General features: G+C 40.0%; 2 protein-coding genes across 2 annotated transcripts; one reads left to right on the plus strand and one right to left on the minus strand.

Moving 5' to 3' along the window:
- The first annotated feature begins 1,343 nt into the window (after window positions 1–1,343).
- Window positions 1,344–5,521, plus strand: msl2b (MSL complex subunit 2b). Its single transcript, XM_079601432.1, has 2 exons — window positions 1,344–2,491; window positions 3,424–5,521. Exons 1-2 carry the CDS (start codon window positions 2,350–2,352, stop codon window positions 5,082–5,084), a joined length of 1,803 nt encoding a protein of 600 aa, XP_079457558.1. The 5' UTR covers window positions 1,344–2,349; the 3' UTR covers window positions 5,085–5,521.
- A 357-nt stretch (window positions 5,522–5,878) lies between these two features.
- Window positions 5,879–11,175, minus strand: tnfsf10 (TNF superfamily member 10). The gene is made up of 5 exons (XM_079601433.1): window positions 10,738–11,175; window positions 9,440–9,586; window positions 9,141–9,186; window positions 8,948–9,067; window positions 5,879–8,418 (listed from the first exon to the last, which is right to left on the minus strand). The coding sequence occupies exons 1-5, from the start codon at window positions 10,927–10,929 to the stop codon at window positions 7,955–7,957; spliced, it is 969 nt and encodes a 322-aa protein (XP_079457559.1). The 5' UTR covers window positions 10,930–11,175; the 3' UTR covers window positions 5,879–7,954.
- Window positions 11,176–17,557: the final 6,382 nt, after the last annotated feature.

Raw genomic sequence — 17,557 nt, forward strand, 5'->3', positions numbered from 1 at the left:
ATCGTAAAACAGTGGTCAAATATTAAATGTTTAGCTACTCGCATCTACGATGCATTCTTTCACTGCTAAAACTAAAGTGTCGTGTTGGAATTCACACTAACAGTTAAGCCACGCCTTCTTTGATTTGATTGGCCATCTCACTCATTCTGACAGTGACGAGCGCTGTTAGACTACTGAGGCAGACCAGCCTAAAAATGTAACATTTAAAACTTTTTGTAATCCCAACAACAAACAAAGTGGTGCGTAATGGGTTAAATCCAGTGGACAAATTCCGAGTATGGTTTACAATACTTCGCCTTCACATGTCACTTTCACTTTTAACTTTATAAAGCTCTAGTTATACCACATGACTGCTGCAGATTAATTTCGCCGTTGATAGCATTGACGCATAAATCCGAGTCTGAGGACGTGAACAGCTAAATTACGGTTTATGACATGCATGGCGTTAAACGCAGCACAAGCTGTTTGTTTTGGTTCAGGAGGAACTGTAAAAGGTGGCTCTTGTTCGTTTGCGGCACTCGGTGACTGTCTGATGATGTGTGATGTCTGCGCGAGCAGGATGCTCGGAGGAATGGAAATACATATGTTGACAGGCAAGTAGGACAACATATCATTGCATTCAGACCAAATGCAATGTTTGGACGAACACTTTTTGGTCCTGAGACTTCCACAGATAAGGTACTTTGTTTAATATATATATATATATATTTAGACAACTTCTATCATTGATTGCTATCAGGATGTGAAGAGCGTTTCAACCTGAACAAAGTGTTTGTTTGTTTTTATTACAAATATTTAAAGAAATTTAAAATATATTCTTATTGTTGTTTCTAATAATTCATATGTATAAATATAATAATATAAATATATTTTAAAGTTTAGTAAAAAATTGTCGAATGCCATTGTAATACATTTGTAATAACCTTTTGAACCTGATTAGATAAGCAGTGACGTGCCTTTTATGTTTAATTATAGTAAAGCTTTACTCTAATTAAATTTTCTCGTCTTACAATTCAGAGAGAAAGTGGATAAAATAATTGAATGAAATATATATGTATATATAATCAGGTAATTTGACTGCTGTTCTAATAATGTGTCTGGATTACTGATTATTTGTTATATTTATTGTTGTTTCTTCTGCCTCTTTGCTGACATTTTTACTCTTGAGGGGCCACGCCCCACATCACATCATAACGTTTATGTAACCAAGGGAACCAGTCGCCCACACTAGTTTGAGTTCTCTTCTCGCGAGTTAAACTCGACAGCCTCACAAGCCGGGAAAAGTGTCGCGAGATTATCATGGCAGCGTCCCTCTCCCATTGCCGTTCTTGATTTGTTCTCGCGAGATGTGGACAGCAGCGCCCCCTCCTTGTTCTAATGCGGAGAGGAAGGGAGGGGAGAAGCCTTTTCAAATACACATACATTTCAATATCGCTACTGAATATATATCTATACGTTTTTCTCCAAAGAATGATTTGTGCATTTGGAGTGGATATTAAATTCGCGTATTTATCACGCTTAACACTTACGACGCACTCAAACGAAAGGAAAACGGCAGGATAAATCCTAAAAAGAAGCGAAGCGGCCTGTTTTTGTTCCTGAGGCGCAGCTCACACTGACATCAAACGGGCACTTAACTCACGGCGCTTTGTTTCACCAGACCTGAAATTACTTCGCAAGCAAGCACGGTGAATATCTGGCACCCTAACGCACTGAAAGACTGGGTGCACAAAAAAGCGGGCCTGTTTTATTTTTTTTGCAGCGGCAGCGCCATGAAGAGCGGCGGACAATAACAAGAGTGACGGTGCTTGTGTGTTACCACTATGATCCGAGGCTAATCACGTATGTGCACGTCAAGAATAATAAATAAACATATGGAATAACGCCGCGAATAAGGACTGCATTCATCCAGGATAAGACAAGGAAGCAATCTGTGCTCTGTTTGAATTTGGTGGTAATTGGAGGCCCGGTAGGGTGAAGAGCGCCGCCACCAGTGTGTTGTTGTTGCATTAAAAAAAGATGCAAAAAATCGTGCACATGCATCGCTGAATGTGTTTTCAATCGGATCAACGTGAATGTGCTTTTATCCGATGACGATGAGGATTTGGCCGTATTTCGTGCCGTGGAAGAGGGGCAAACGTTAAGATGGAGTGGTTTTAATGCATGCGATGTAAAGACAAGCATATCTGCGGAAATCTCCCTTGCATTTCACACTCGACGGAATTGCACGCGCAGGTTCATCGACATTGATGATACGTGGGCTGCTGGCGGGACTGAAGCCTTGTACTGTCGCTCCTTTTCTTTTTTTTTCCTCCCCGAACTGGATCTGTCTAGCACGACACTGCTGAGATGAACCCGGTGAATGCGACCACTCTCTACGTGTCAGCTTGTCGGTCGGTGCTGCAGTGCGATCCCCGGGACCCCCAGGCTTTGGCGGAAATCTATAAGCTCTTGCCTTTTTTCAGACAGTCTCTTGCCTGCCTTGTGTGTGGTGAGAGCCCGTTTATTCTGCTTCATCACTGCATGCTTGCATGATCACTTCTGCTTTATCGCTGCATGCTTTATAGCTGCTCTCGAAGCCCCACCGACCATGACACACCCCCACTGAGTCCACAAATTCCTGACCTACAATGACAACTGGAGACTGGGCATTTAGACACACAGCAGTGCATACAGGCTGTGTGTTTATAGATGCATGGTGGTTGAATAGTAATGCCTTGCCTGCTCAGTCAGATAAAACTGGCTGTTTGAAACAATTTTAGATTCCTCCTTTGCAGGGTTTAAATATTATAAATATAACGTGCATATATAGGTTATATTATAATTTTTTATATTTTATTTGCTACAAATGCACTTTGTAATTGTAAATAATAAATTGATTGTAGTGCAAAATTCATTGGTCAAAAGGTGTGGGAACCCTGTTTGTAGTAATGCTTTATTTGGAATGAGTAGGCAATTCATTGCTTTTTTTCTCCTTTTTTAAAAAATAAAGCTTTTGATAGTCCATGCATATTTTTTTAATTGGAAAGAAAGTAATTTATTAATATTTGTATTAAGCAATTCATGTTTACATGATGTGCTTGTGTAAAACCATTTGTATAATTTGCCTTTGAGATCCCCGTTAACCATATGCTGAGCATGTAATATGAACCACATCATGCAACATCACATGACCCTGTTAACATCAGGACATATGTGGGGCTTCTCTTGAATGTTACAAAACCATATCTAATGAGATACAATATAGTGCTTGTATTATGTTGCTCATGATCTACAAAACTAATTACAGATCAAAGTGATCATTTTAATGGTACACTATCCAAGCAGCCTATTAGGCTGTGATTTGAGTAGTTAGCATATTGATGTGTTATCAAAGTACCTGTTGTGTTGTTTCATGGTCTAAACATTTCTTTCTTTATTTAGGCAATTTGCTACAGAATCCAATTGCCCCTACCAATTCGTCGTGCCAGCACTATGTCTGTAAATCATGTAAAGGCAAAAAGATGATGATGAAACCGTCGTGCAGCTGGTGTAAAGACTATGAGCAGTTTGAAGAGAATAAGCAGCTGTGCATCTTGGTGGACTGCTACAGAAAGCTCTGCGAGTACATCGCAGATTCTCCTCTCGCCCAGCACATTTCAAGTACTGTGGAAGGTTCCCCAGACATCCTAGCGCTGTTGAATGAGGGCCTCTCATTGGACAACAGACAAGAGGAGGAGGAGGAGGAGTCACTCTCCCTGAGCTTCACAAACCAGTCCCCAACACCCTCAACCTCAGAAATGCTCCCTGACGAGGTCCAGTCCCCTTCGACAGAGATCAAGGAGCAAGGCCTTAGTCCTCTAGGGGTGAATGGTCTCCAGGACTGCAATGGCTTGACCAACGTGGAGGAATTGACCGCCAGTTTACCTTCATTAGAGGCCAGTGTTCCAGACTCAGTGGAGAGTGGCAGTGACGTAGTGAAACAAGAGAGTTTCACAAATGAGATCCCAGTGTGTGAGGCAGTGGCAGCTGCTGGCGAGGAGCTTTGTACCAGCACCATGGACATTTGTGGCTTTGGTGAGGATATTAAGCATGATGGTGGGACTCTCCTCTTGAGTGTAGAGGAAGTGCTCAGGACTCTAGAACCAGACCACGTCACCCAGGATGAGTGTCCTGCTATCTTGCAGTCGGCTCTTGATCCTTCGGGGAACTTAAATGGACCTTTTGCCTCGGTTGACTCTGCCCGACAACTCTCCTCGCTCCCACAGGAAGTTCTCTTGCCCCAACACCTGACGTCCCAGAAGAATCCGCAACATTTGGGAATATTATGTTCTGCCGGGACACCGAGAATGCCACGGTCCAACCGGAAACGCTCGCGGTCAGAAAGCGACAGCGAGAAGATTGAACCCCTACCCATTTCCACCTTCATCCGCGGCCCCACGTTGGGTGCTTCCGCCCCTGTTCCGGTCAAGTGCGAACCTAAATCTCCTGCTCTGACTATCCCTCACATGGCGGCGGTGCCCAATGGTGGCGGCCTTTCTAAGGTGGGCAAGACATTACTGGTGCCTGCTAAAACTGTCAAAAAGACCCTTGATCACCATGGACCCAAAAAGGCATACACTAAGTCCAAACAGGGCACTCCAAAGTCGAAAGAGAAGACAAAAGAACGGATTCTGACTAACGCACTCATTCCCGGGAGCCCCACGAAAGTGGTGTACAAAAAAGCGCAAGAGAAAAAGGGCTGCAAGTGCGGCAGAGCAACTCAAAACCCAAGTGTTCTTACATGCCGTGGACAGCGATGCCCCTGTTACTCCAATCGCAAAGCCTGTCTGGACTGCATATGCAGGGGCTGCCAGAACTCCTACATGGCCAATGGCGAAAAGAAGCTGGAGGCCTTTGCAGTGCCAGAGAAGGCGCTCGAGCAGACAAGACTTACTCTGGGCATCAATGTCACCAGCATTGCAGTGCGAAACGCCACAGGTAGCAGCACTGGCGGGATGCTTAACGTCTCCACGGCAGCTGGCTCACCTGTGGCCTCCTTCTTGGCTACGGGGCCACACGAAGACAAAGGATTCGATGAACCGTTGGACATGAGGTTTGACTGAGTTCCGGATGATTCTACTTCAACATCGCCCTGTATTCCAAACCGACTTGCTTTCAGTGTGGCGGCACTGTACCGAGGGGCTGATGTAGAGTCAGCGATAAGGCAGCTACTGTGATTCTGTTCCAGTTCACATTATCAATTAAACTAGTTATTGCTGAAGCTTGTGCCTTTAAATCATTTGTACTATTCTTTTTGATTTTCTTGCACACCTTTAGAGGAGGAGCGGTGAGACTGGATAATAGAAGTCGAAAGTTTCTTTTGGTAAAGGTTTTTCTTTCCATTTCAGTACAAGTGATCTATAAGGCATGATCTTTGGCAAGATATACCTGACCTCGTTGTTGTGGGTCACGTTATGTGCATATGTGGAAGATTTTCAGTTTGTAGGTTAGGGGATGAGACCTGTTAAATGAATGGTACCCTACAGCATCAGTAGAGACTGGTTGTATTTATAAACAGTTTTTGTACACAGACTTAAGGAATACAATTTAAAAAGTACATTTTATGATATATTTTGTAAGTTACATTAACAACATTTGCAGTATTTATTGGGTATCACTTAACATAGATTACGGTCCACCCAGGGCATCAGCTGGATACCATTTCTACAGATGCAAGTCACACAGATGCAGTATGTACGGTTTTTCTGTCTAAATTATGTTGTTGTCCTGATTGTGCTAGTTTTTTGCTGTCTCAAACTGTTATTTTTTTCCCTTGGGGCATTTAAATACCTGTAATATAAATGTAACATATTTCCACAAAAAAGAAAAAACCTAACACGACTCTCGTTTTTCATTTCAAAAATCACTTTATCAAAGTAGTTTTTTTTTCCCTGAAGGTGATTTTATAAATCATTTTGACAAGTTTAGAAAGGTGCTTTGAATGATAAATGTATTAATTAGTGTGATTATATATGTGACTATATATATCAACATGAATAGAATAAGCTCAACACAGCTGCACAGACATGTGATGTTAACAAAGGGTGCTGCAAACAATTACAAGATTGTATTACAATCACAAGACTTTGCAATGAAACATATGTTGTCCATATGTGAGTGCGTAACTTATACAGCTGTTCATGAATGAACTGTACATGTTGTTTTTCCTGACCGAGTCAACCAGAATGCATGAAGGTGGGTATAGTATGGAGGAGGCAATTTGTTAGCTTGCAGCTGGAAGATCCACACTATCTCTTCTTTACTAGTGCAAAATTCATTTTACAGGGGCTAAGCATACAATTTTAATAAGGCGTGTCATTCATATTCCAGCTCATGAAAAATATTGCTTAGATTCCATATAGGCTATTGTTTGTTTTCAACTGGTGTGTCATCTTTACTATGGTACCTTTGAACAATCTATATTGCACTTGAAACATTAGAGGTTACAATTATAACTGTTAATCATTCATGTTCCAAAGAGCACTAGATGGGTAACTGGAATGTCCTCAGTGGTGTATCAAGCAAACTGGGGTGCAGTAATGCACTGGATCTCTGCCCAGTAATTGTAATTACGAACATTTACCACAAGTGGGCAGAATACAAAAATAATAATTGCTATTGTGATCAAATGAATCTTGTGTATCTCAATAATTTGCATATTCATGACCTCTTTGTTCATGGGAAATGGGTGTAGTAAATCTGATTAAATTTTCTAGAAAACATTTTATTCATTCTGCGATAACAACAAACTGATTTTGGAGGGAAAAATGGCCCAAAAAACCTTAGTAGTTTAGTTGGAAATATTTGAGATATAACAATAATCACCTTACCGGTACATATAATGACAATATGTACTGATATTTTGTAACGTACGTGTGTATATATACACACACACACATAGATTATATAATATAAAACTTTTATATTACCCCAAACTTACAAAATTGAAGTACAGTTGCATGGTCTTGAAATTAATAATATATATAATATTAAAATGAATCATCCAATGATTGTTTTTTATGTATACTGTGCATATTTAATATGAAGATTATGGCCTGGATTTAAAAAAAAAATATCCAGAAGGGGAGAACACAGTGTACTGTAACGTACATAGTTACTGTTTAACTGACAGTCTGTTTCAGATTAAATGTTACAAAAATAATAAAACCGAAACACTAAAAAGAACAGAAAATGCAGAAGGGTGAAAAGACTTCTCAGGTGTCTGTACATTCCACAGTGTATGTTCAGCGCTGGTAAATGCATATACAAAAGACAATATGTACAAGACAATTTACCATCACAGTGATTTTCACATTTAGCAAATGTAAGATTAATGCTTTAGGAAAGAATTATGTAATAAAAACAACTCCTTCACTCGCAAACTCATACAAACACATTAATAGTGCTGAAACTGACAATCACAATATGTCAATAATACAATCAAGGCATGATTTGTAAAACGCAAAGATTGTGCAAGGCTCTCCGACCGCATTTCTACGTCCCAATATGCAGTTTGTGCAGCCCGCAGCTCCTCGGCAGGGTCTCGCTTAAAGTCGCACCTTCTTTTTCCTGCCCGTCCAAACGACTCGCTTCCAAAACGACCTGGCAAGCTCCTCGCTCTCCGTCGCCCCTCCAGGCAGATGTGCTGGGATTGAGCTCCAACACATTTCACCAATGAACTGATTTACGATCAGATCCGCCGGCCGAATGTTAAAAAAGCGCCAAATATTTGCACCTTTCCATGCTCTCATCAATCATTGTTAACTGTTTTGGCAAGAGACGGAGCATCTCGGCAAGAGCGTCCAAATGCTTTAAGGCACTTGGCGTCTGTTCAAAAAAAACCTCAGGTAGAAATACCGAGCAAGCCGAGTCCTGCCTCTCATCTGAGAGTTCAAAACAAACCGTGAGGTGCGATTTTTCAGGCTGTGCATCACTAGCTGACCAAAAACGCTCCGAAAAAGCTGGACTTCTCGTCCATGTCGATGGTGCTTACATTGCTGACCGTCACAAACACCCTGTCTCCTCCACCAAGCTGAAAAAGCCCCGCTTGGTAGATGGAATACAGGCCGTATTCGGTGTCACGTGACCAGCACGTCGTCCGGGCGTTTTTCATTAGCAGAATAGGCACCGGATACGAGCTTACTTTTTTATAAACGTACTGCAACATCGGTTTCCCCCGGACCGATTCGCCCGGTGTGCCGTCCTCTACCTCGCGGTCGCTTTGGTCCTCCTCGATGAGCGAGTGTCTGAAGTAAGTTTGGGAGTAGATGTAATAGAGGCCGGCCTGAGGCACCACCAATTCTCCGTCACTCAACTCCACGTTCTGGAGGAAAGCCAGACCTTTTTCGGACTCCCACGACTGGATCTTCTGGCCGTAAACCTTCCTGTTCGGTAGACCTGCATTGTCAAGCCAGAGAGAAGGATTATGGGTCGGGGGTTTGACAGAAAAGCTGCATTGTTTCGGCGTTTGGCAGGCGAATGGAACGGGGTGCTCGTTTCAAATACTCGGCTCAAGTTATAAACCAGCTTTTTGTTTCGGGCAAATGGCCACAGAGATATGATGAAACTGTGTGTTGTTGGTTTTTAAAGAAGTGAGCTCTGACCTACATTAAAGGTTTTATGAGCTTCCTTTCTGGGAAGCTAACATGAAAAGAATGTTTATTTGCCGGGATGCAACATTGTTCGTGCAATTTTTTGCATAGAGTAGTTGTTTTCTATCTGATCTGGATGTCATCCAGTCCGTCTGCATATCGCAATGTACTTTAAAGGTGAAAGTGGACTATGACCCAGAGATAAACAAGCTTTAATCAGTTGCAGTTGTTGTTGTAATAATTCAGCACATATACAGAAACTGAAAAGAGTTGCTGACGTCAAACTTGATCAAAGCGACAAACCTAAATCAAGTGTTTGCTAGAACAAGACATACCTCCTCCATCTTTTTCTCCCTCTGGTGTATAGCTTCCAGTCACATGCGCAGCGATCTTAGGCCGAGGAAGATCATCTTGATCTTGGATCACCAATGAGGGAAGTACACGCGAGACTTCGTCTGTAAAAATCCCAACGGTTAATTCAAGACTTATGCCTTCATATAAACTTAATCTGAATGTGCTCTGAAATACCTTTGACGGCGGATGAGATTTCTTTCTGATAACGGCTGGACATTGACTGTTTAAAAAATAAATAAAGAGAGAAAAAAACGAATTACATTGGGATAAACAAAGATTACATTTCTTGTTTCACAACGAGAGTTGTGAATGGATCGATTCTTCAGTAACTTCTGGAAATTGGGTTTCATCTTACAAAAATTAAGGAAATTCCTGTATTAATTAAAAAAGGGAAAACTATCCAAGTCATAAATGGACTCATTGTCTACACTCTACAGCTTTATGACTGCATGGGCCTCCTCTGAAGCGGATACCTTTTCAATCAGAAAGTGTAGCTGTTGCGTGACCTGCCAGCAGGGGTCGTCTTTTCCCTCCGCCGCGTTCAGTTCCTGACCCTTTATCGTCCTGAGGTTGGCGCGCATCAGACACGACACGCTGCTCTTGGAGAAGGTTTCTTTCATCTGTGAATAAAACATGTTTTAATACCTAAGATTTTAACAACTAAATATTCAGCGTGGTGGCCAATTACCAAAGCTGATTATATCCCAAAGCATTTTGCATATGCATGAAATAGGAAAGCTTGTTTTGCATAAATAAAATGCAAACATAATGATATTATATGTAGTTATTTTTATTTGAAACAGGCAAAATATCAATTTTATAAAATATACTTTAATGCCATTTTAATGATCTTATTATACAATACCAACTTATAGTTGCTTATCTTCATTTACATAATTATTGATAATTTTGCATCAATAAATAGCAAATATTTTCAACCATACAAAGAAATAACTAATATATATATATATATATATATATATAGAATTGCTTGAAATCGTATCATCATATAGCCTACAAATTATAAAAAATAAGATCTAATGTGAAAAAGAAATAAAAAAGACAAAATATTTTGCATGTATAAAATGCAAAATGAAGCCATTTCCTCTGCTATTTATTTTATCTATCCATTCTATAAAATAACAATTTAATGAAATTATATTATCTTTTATAGTCGTAGTGGACTCAAAAAAAATGTTGGTTTAACTTAAAAAAGTAAGTAACCTAGTTGCCATAAAACTTTGAGTTAATACAATGAGGGAGATTGGTTTAATCATCAGAAACTCAAAATATTATGTCATCTGAACCACATGAATTATCTATGGTAAGTTGAATTGACAAAAGAAAAAAATGTTGTGATAGGCTAAATCATTTTAGTGTAAATTAAATATCTGTGCTTATTTTTTTATTTTAAAAACAATAATAATTATTAAAAGTTTTATTTTTCATGCATAACATGCAAACTTTTTCTCTCTAACAGACTTTGTTAAATTATAAACTGTACATTGCCATTGAGTGTCGTCTGCTGTTGCTTAACTTGTACTTCAGGCTCCACTGAGCGACCTGTTGGCAGCTGTCCACTAAACAAAATGCAGGCAGAAACCTCAGCAAACGAACCGAGAATGGCTGTAAACAGCATTCATTCGCTCTTAAGTCTTCTTTTACTGCATTTCAATGTCGCACCATGCACAACAAGACGGCCAGACAAACTTAACTTTGCACAAGTTCTGAGGTAACGTGCAAGAAAACGCAGAAGGTACGCGGCCCTTACCGTCGATAAGACGTTGCTGAAGTATATGAACGTTACAGCCACTGCTATTGTTTGCAGGAGAATTGCAGCCAGCAGCAGAAGTCCGATATACTGCATGGTGTGTGAGCTTGTCATGCTGACCATTGCGTGTGTTCCTGCAGCTCGAGACAAAAGCTGAGGCAGAATTCCTTCTCTCTTCATATGAAAAGGCATGGAGGCGGGGCAGCGCTTGACTCAAGGAAACGAAGTGCAAGATTTACTTTCCTGTAAAGATAATCATGTAAGAACCTCTTTCGTTTTTGCTTTTCTGATCAGTGCAATCACTTTATGGTATAATTAGCCTACTTCTGAAATGAACATAGCAAGCATAAAACTTGTCTAAATTGATCCTAAAACCGTGCTTGCCCTGCTGGAAAATTCAGTTTAAAGGTACACTTCACTCAAAAATTAAATTCTGTCATCATTTACTCCCTCAGGTTTTTCCAAACCCTAGGGGCTTCTTCCATGAAACACAAATGAAGATCTTAATCACGGTTCACTTGTATTGTGCATCAACATATCTGTGTTTGGGAATAAAGGGAAGAAATACAGATTTGAAACATAAGGGGGAGTAAATGGTGACAGAATTTCCACTGTAAAAAATGATATGATCAATAAGTTATGACAACATGTGTTTTTACATTGTTTTAACACGTCAAAATAAGTTAAGCAATTTGCAACTTTTTTAGAAGTTATACAAGGTGTAACTCGTTTTTTAAAGTCAGTTGAATATCATTTAATAAGTTGAAATGACTTTCAATGACTGAAAATTTAAGGTAGCAACTTTTTTTTTACAGTATACTGTATCATATTTGATACATGAATTTATAATTATAAGGCCTCTAAATAATCAACAAGCTCAAAATGTTGATGTGCACAGTCATGCCTTCATGCTCTTTGATTGACAGTTCATACTTTTTTAGTACATGTCATTTTAGTATAATTGAAAACGAAAAGAAAAAAGTCTGTCGTGTCAAAGTCCTTTTGCTGTGAAATCTTTAATGTTTTTATAACGCAAGAGAAAGAATAATGGTAGTAATATTTCAAGATGACCATTTACTCTAAACACAATCTGTGTTTAGAAATATTGCGGTAAAACAGACTTTTGAAGAATGTTTATTTGTACATCTCTCAATCGAAATTGAATTGCATTGCAATTATAGCGTATAGTTTTGTCCCCCAAAATGAAACACAGAGCTTTGATTGTACATATTATTTGGAGATACCGAGTTTCAACTGATAATTATATGCATTTTTATGTAAGTAGTCTGCTGTTGTACTGACATCTCATTGATTTACATTACCTGTGGTTGTGGCTCCTAAGCGGTGGTCCATACGTTGTACAGTGAGAGAGGTTCAGAGACGGCCATTGTCGCGGTATTGCGACCAAAGAAAGCCTGCGATAATTTTCTGACGGTGTCATAAATTTAGCATGATCATCTTGCAATGTGTTTGCTGTTACGACCTACATATACTGACTAGCCAATAAAAATGCAACATGACATAATGGCGTATTGATCAATGCGACATGGCGCTAAAACTCAAAACTACTTATCTCAAGCTCCATTTACAAAATTGGCATGCCAAGTTGGCCTCTTTTCCCTAGCCATTACCTCGTCCATATTCTTCTCTTTAGCTTCCTCCTGTTTTTTTTCAGCACACATAAAAACATCATAGCCTATGATTCAATAAGTGTCATCGTCGTACAGTCTACATACATGTCGTACCCAAGTTTATTAGATCCATGTCGTACAGTGTGATTTGTAAGGATTGCTGAAATCACACAGTTGGCTGCTCCAAGTCGGCTATTAGTTTGTCTAAATTGGAAGAACATCTTGAACTAGAACTTGAACTAATGTCCACCTTCCATCAGCTAATGACCAGCTTGGACCAGCTAAACAGGCTACCAAGTTCCAAAACACAGATACCAGCTTGAACTGGATTTTCCAAAAGGATTTAAATGGATTTGTTGTTTTGTTTTAATAACCTGATGTATTTTCATTTAAAAACAGGTATATTTTCATTCAGATTCATGTATTGTTCTATTGTAACTTTGCCCTGTTCTTGTTCGAGAAAACATGACCAATTCTGACTGTATTTGATTTCTAACATGTGGTTACAATCTGGTCCTATTTAGAAAGTCTAGGGGGTATTCCATGTATTGTGCTTCTCAAAGGCCGGCCATTTCTTGCCATCTGATTTAAAGAGCTATTCTGTTACTCCCATCAGCTTCAGTTGACAGGTTTTGGTGGGCCCCCTTAAAAAGTCAATTCTAAACTTCAGCATCTAAAAAGTCAAATCTATGTGTTCTTCCTGTTGTCCAACCATGTCTAACTCTTATATACGCTAGTTTTCTCATGACAAAGTTATTTGCTCATGACATTCCAGGTGCTCCGTAACACCGTGTTTATGCTCCAATCCCAAGCCAACTAAACAATTTTCCAAAGTACATGAACGAACTCAAAACAGTGCTGCTTTTGTGCCGTCCACAAGTATAATCATTAACTTTAAAGACATAATAAATAGCGAATAACACTTTTAAAAAGCGCTACTGTTTCCAGCGAAGTGTATTTACTTGTTAACCTGGAGGTACTTGCATGTTCTCTCACATTACCATTTATAGATGCTGTTAAAACGACTCCCGATGCGAGTTCATAGCAGAGCAGGATAGGAGCCTTTTGAAGCTCCATCCCGCTCCGCAAGCGTCAGCAAAGTTACCCAATATTGCTTTTTTCATGGACTTGTTTGTGCCAGATGTGTTACGCTGAGATTAGATCAGCTTCTATAATCAACAGCAGATGAACGGAGGTGACCAAACAGGCTTCAGTGATCTTCTGGGACAATGACTGTGACTTCCTTCTTAAAAAAGTAAAGCTCAGCAGAAAATGGAGGGCGTGCTTCTTTATAAAGGATCACCGGTGCTCTTTTATAGGTTTATTGTGAAGACACAGTCTGAATGACAATACTTGTTGTGGCGATTGTTCAGGCTGATTCGCAGCTCCAGAGTCAAAGCTAGAGATTAAACAGTCCTTGCATGTAGAACAATTGGCATGAACCTTGTTCTTAATTCAAATATTTCTTTTTGTTTCCACACCCATTCTCTTTCGCATGATTCTTTCGCTCTATCTCTGTCAGCCAGCTGTGTTCGACCGGTCTCTGAAGGCCACGGTGTTGACATGTCCTGCTCTGAATCGCAGGCAACCTAAACAATGCAACAAGCGGCACTGTGGATCTGAGCATATCTGGCACAGACATGGTGGAAGGGAGGAGGAGGAACACAAAGAAAAGGAGAAAAAAGAAACAGAGCGGCGGGCGACCAGTGGACGGGCCGGAAACTTGGGATTTTCCAGCAGAAGCGAATGCAAAGTGTAGATTTGGCTGGGTTTGTTTTAGCTGACGCCAGGAAAAGCTGCAGCCAAAGAGTGACAAACTCATCCCTTATGGTGACCCTGCCACATTTATACATAAGCAGAACGATCTGAGGATCTCTTTTATGAGTGTGTGTGTGTGTGTCTGTGGGTGGTGTTGGTGTGGGAGGTAGTGGAGGGAGATTCTTCTGCCCATGAAACATGACTGTAGTCTGGCGCCATGATTGACCGATGTCCTGCACCGAAGAGAAAATCCTCCCCCACTGACTCCCTTTTTCTTGGAGCTGAATGGCAAAGCAACCCCTGAACACACAGGAACGCTCTTTCTCTCACTGTAAACTATCACACTTGCACACAAACAAAATCCCAGACTATATCTAGGGAGCAGATATTAATAAGACTTGGGCTGGGATTTTTAACTTGGGCCAGTAAGCAACAAACTAGCAATGTATTAGCAATGGTCTAGCAACAACCTAGCAACACCCTGGTAACAATTCACACAACAGCCTAGAGGTTGTGAATTTGCATGGGAAAGCATTGTTTAAACTTTTGAATGTAATTCTCCATGAAAACAAACCCTCAGGACTGTTTCATATCAGCCTTAGGTTCATTGCAGTTATATAGAGCTGAATTGGGATATCATTGCGTTACTATGTTCTTTTCCAAACTGATAGCAAGCTAAAGTGAGACCTAACTATAGTACCTTAGGGTTGGTTTTCCATCCTCAGGGGTTTTTAAACGAAGCCGCAGGGGCTGTAAAGACTTGACAAGGCCGCTGATGAATGTGTGATCATATCCGTTGCGAAGAACATGGGGGGGGTTCACAGAGAGTTACGGGGCCTTGATTCAATGCTCCATTGCACTTGGGGAATCAGGAATTTGGCTAGAGAAAAGGCCCCCAATTTTGGGGGGCCCCACTTTATCATCTGAAAAAAAAAATGCTGTTAGTGTCAAATGCTCAAAAATGGAAAACAGAGCAGGAGGAAATGAAGAAGGGGTGAAAGAGTAAAATAGTTTGTGGGGGTATGCTATAAAGTCATGGGGGGGTGGGGGTGGTGCTAAAATTACATTCTGACATGCCTAAGCCATGCAATCAAAGTGCCAAGAGACTTATAGGCCGGGATACAAGGGCGTATTGTGCTTCTCTGTGACATCACTCCTGAGTAAGAGGGAAGGGAGACAGGGAGATTCCCAGTTTTCCCTCCGGGGTGAAAAATGCAGAGCTAGTTAATTGCTACTTTGCCATGTGGGAGGATTATCCTGAGGGGCCTGTCCTCTCTTCATCCATAGCCATCACATCTTAAATTAATGCATGCTATTCTAAGGGTACGTTTACATGACAATGATGTACTAAAAACAGAAACGTTCTTGCTTCATTTAGACGATTCCCGTTATGGCTAAAAACGCTGCATCATTCATGCCAGGCCAGTAGTTGGCGATGTCACTTTGTAAAAAAACACTACGCACCTATAGATTGAACACGTATTGCGCATGCACATGACGTATTCACGTTTTTGTAGTTTACATGGAGACGATAACATTATAATTTTTCAAAAACTTGCACTCTAAAACCTGTTTTCAAACGTTTGCCCCCAAGACGATGTTGTGTAAATGAACGGCCAAAAAGCAAAAGTGTCGAGCAAACGGCCCGTTATTGAAGTTTTCAAATTGAAATGCGCTTCAGGTCAGAGATCGCTGAGAAACTCTGCCATGAACCGCCAAGGAGGAGAAGATTTTCTCAGCTGATTTATGTCGATGAAAATGTGAGACATAGAGGGGTGTTTTGGGCTTTTAGACTTGGCAGTGTTTCTCTATTAAGAAGCTTTGAAAGCCAAATGGTCATTCTTGGGTGGGGTGTGACAGATGATCTAAACTCTGACTCTGCGTGCAAACACGTAATCCGACATGTCATCAGAAAATTACATGAAACAGGCTCAAATTGTTGCTGTTTTCATCAAAATGTCTCGCCTATACAAGCTTGATCACTCAGTGATGTACTGTGAGCGCCAATGCTGGACAAACTCATGTCCTTGAGTTAAACAGTTTGTGTGTGTGTGTGTGTGTGTGTGTGTGTGTGTGACAACACAAACCAAAATCTTCTAGGCCTCAGCTACATCTACAGTGTTTGAGGGTGGGTCAAAGTAGACCTTGTTCACAGGCAGCCAATGAAAACCATAGACTGGCATTATGCAAATTTGAAATAAAGAAAAATAGGGGCACTTTAAGCAGTGGAGTGAAACTGTAAACTTTAACTTTCTTATTATATTATTATGGAGCTGTAGAAGTGAAATCAGGCCAAATAGTTGAAGTGCACAATGAAATGGGAGGCATGGCTTTGTGCAAGCAACTACCTTAAATTCAGGAAGCAATGAACAATGTGAAAGATAACATTCCTCCAAGCGCTAGGTATGTAAACTCCTTGGGTTTTGTTTTCCTTTGAAATAATCACGCAGCGTTCCCCGATTAATCATTGGCTACTCGTATTACTGGGTGACAACGTAATCTAGATGGGATTTCAGATGCTGGCATGAAAAACTCTTCCTGAAGGCAATTTGTGCTAAGTTTGAAAACGTGTATCAGGTTATGTGTAACCGCTGAGAACAGGAACTGCCTCACACTTTGCCATCGAGCTTCTTGAGATCAAGTTTGTCCATGTGACATGACATGTCACACTCTTGAGTAGGTTCACATAAAAACATCTCAGCTTTTTTCAGTTTTCTGTCACAGCACGAACGATAACTGGTTATTCCAGTCAGCAGGACCATCTCGGTTCGGCCTGCAGGCTAACTCTGTCTGTGTTCACTTAAAGAGCTAGCGATTCACCCTTCTGTCACAGTCACTTATGAAAATCTTTGAAAAGCAAAAACAGCACAAACTTATTAAAGCCTCTTCAAAGGAAGCTAACATGGAATAAACAGTTTTTTAATATAAATGGGGAAGACAAAAAAATGTCTTCTGGTTTCACTTTTTCTATTTTGCATTTTGTGATTTCAGCAGACACAAACGTTTATTGCTCAGACGTTGCTCTTTCATATCTAAGTATTATTCTCAGTTATGTCTCATTTCATTGACGTATTTGCCAGATGGTCATAACCTAATCCTAAACGACTGCCAGTGCAGTCAAGGTATAATTTTTTTTATCAGTTGTTCAATGGAAATCAAACTCATTACCATAGCATTACTTGCACATTTTTAACCACCTTAGCAAAATATAAAATTTTATAAGACATAATATAAAAAAGAAAGTATATAAAAAAGCAAGTAAAGTTATATTAATAAAAAAAGTAGTGTAGCTCAGATAATCTGGTCTAGGACAAGTTTTGTGAGAAATATAAAATGTATTATACCTAATATTTTATATTAAAATATAATATATATATATATATATATATATATATATATATATATATTCTCATGACCTTAGTATTGCTTTC

This window comes from Phoxinus phoxinus, assembly GCF_949152265.1.
Source record: "Phoxinus phoxinus genome assembly, chromosome: 24".
NCBI lineage: Eukaryota > Metazoa > Chordata > Actinopteri > Cypriniformes > Leuciscidae > Phoxinus > Phoxinus phoxinus.

Coding starts and splice junctions, on each gene's coding strand:
- msl2b (XM_079601432.1), top strand. CDS start 2,350: ATGAACCCGGTGAATGCGACCACTCTCTACGTGTCAGCTTGTCGGTCG. Junction 2,492..3,423: donor TCTTGCCTGCCTTGTGTGTG/GTGAGAGCCCGT, acceptor TTCTTTATTTAG/GCAATTTGCTACAGAATCCA.
- tnfsf10 (XM_079601433.1), bottom strand. CDS start 10,929: ATGCCTTTTCATATGAAGAGAGAAGGAATTCTGCCTCAGCTTTTGTCT. Junction 9,587..10,737: donor TCAGCAACGTCTTATCGACG/GTAAGGGCCGCG, acceptor TTTTATTCACAG/ATGAAAGAAACCTTCTCCAA. Junction 9,187..9,439: donor TACACTTTCTGATTGAAAAG/GTATCCGCTTCA, acceptor TTTTTTAAACAG/TCAATGTCCAGCCGTTATCA.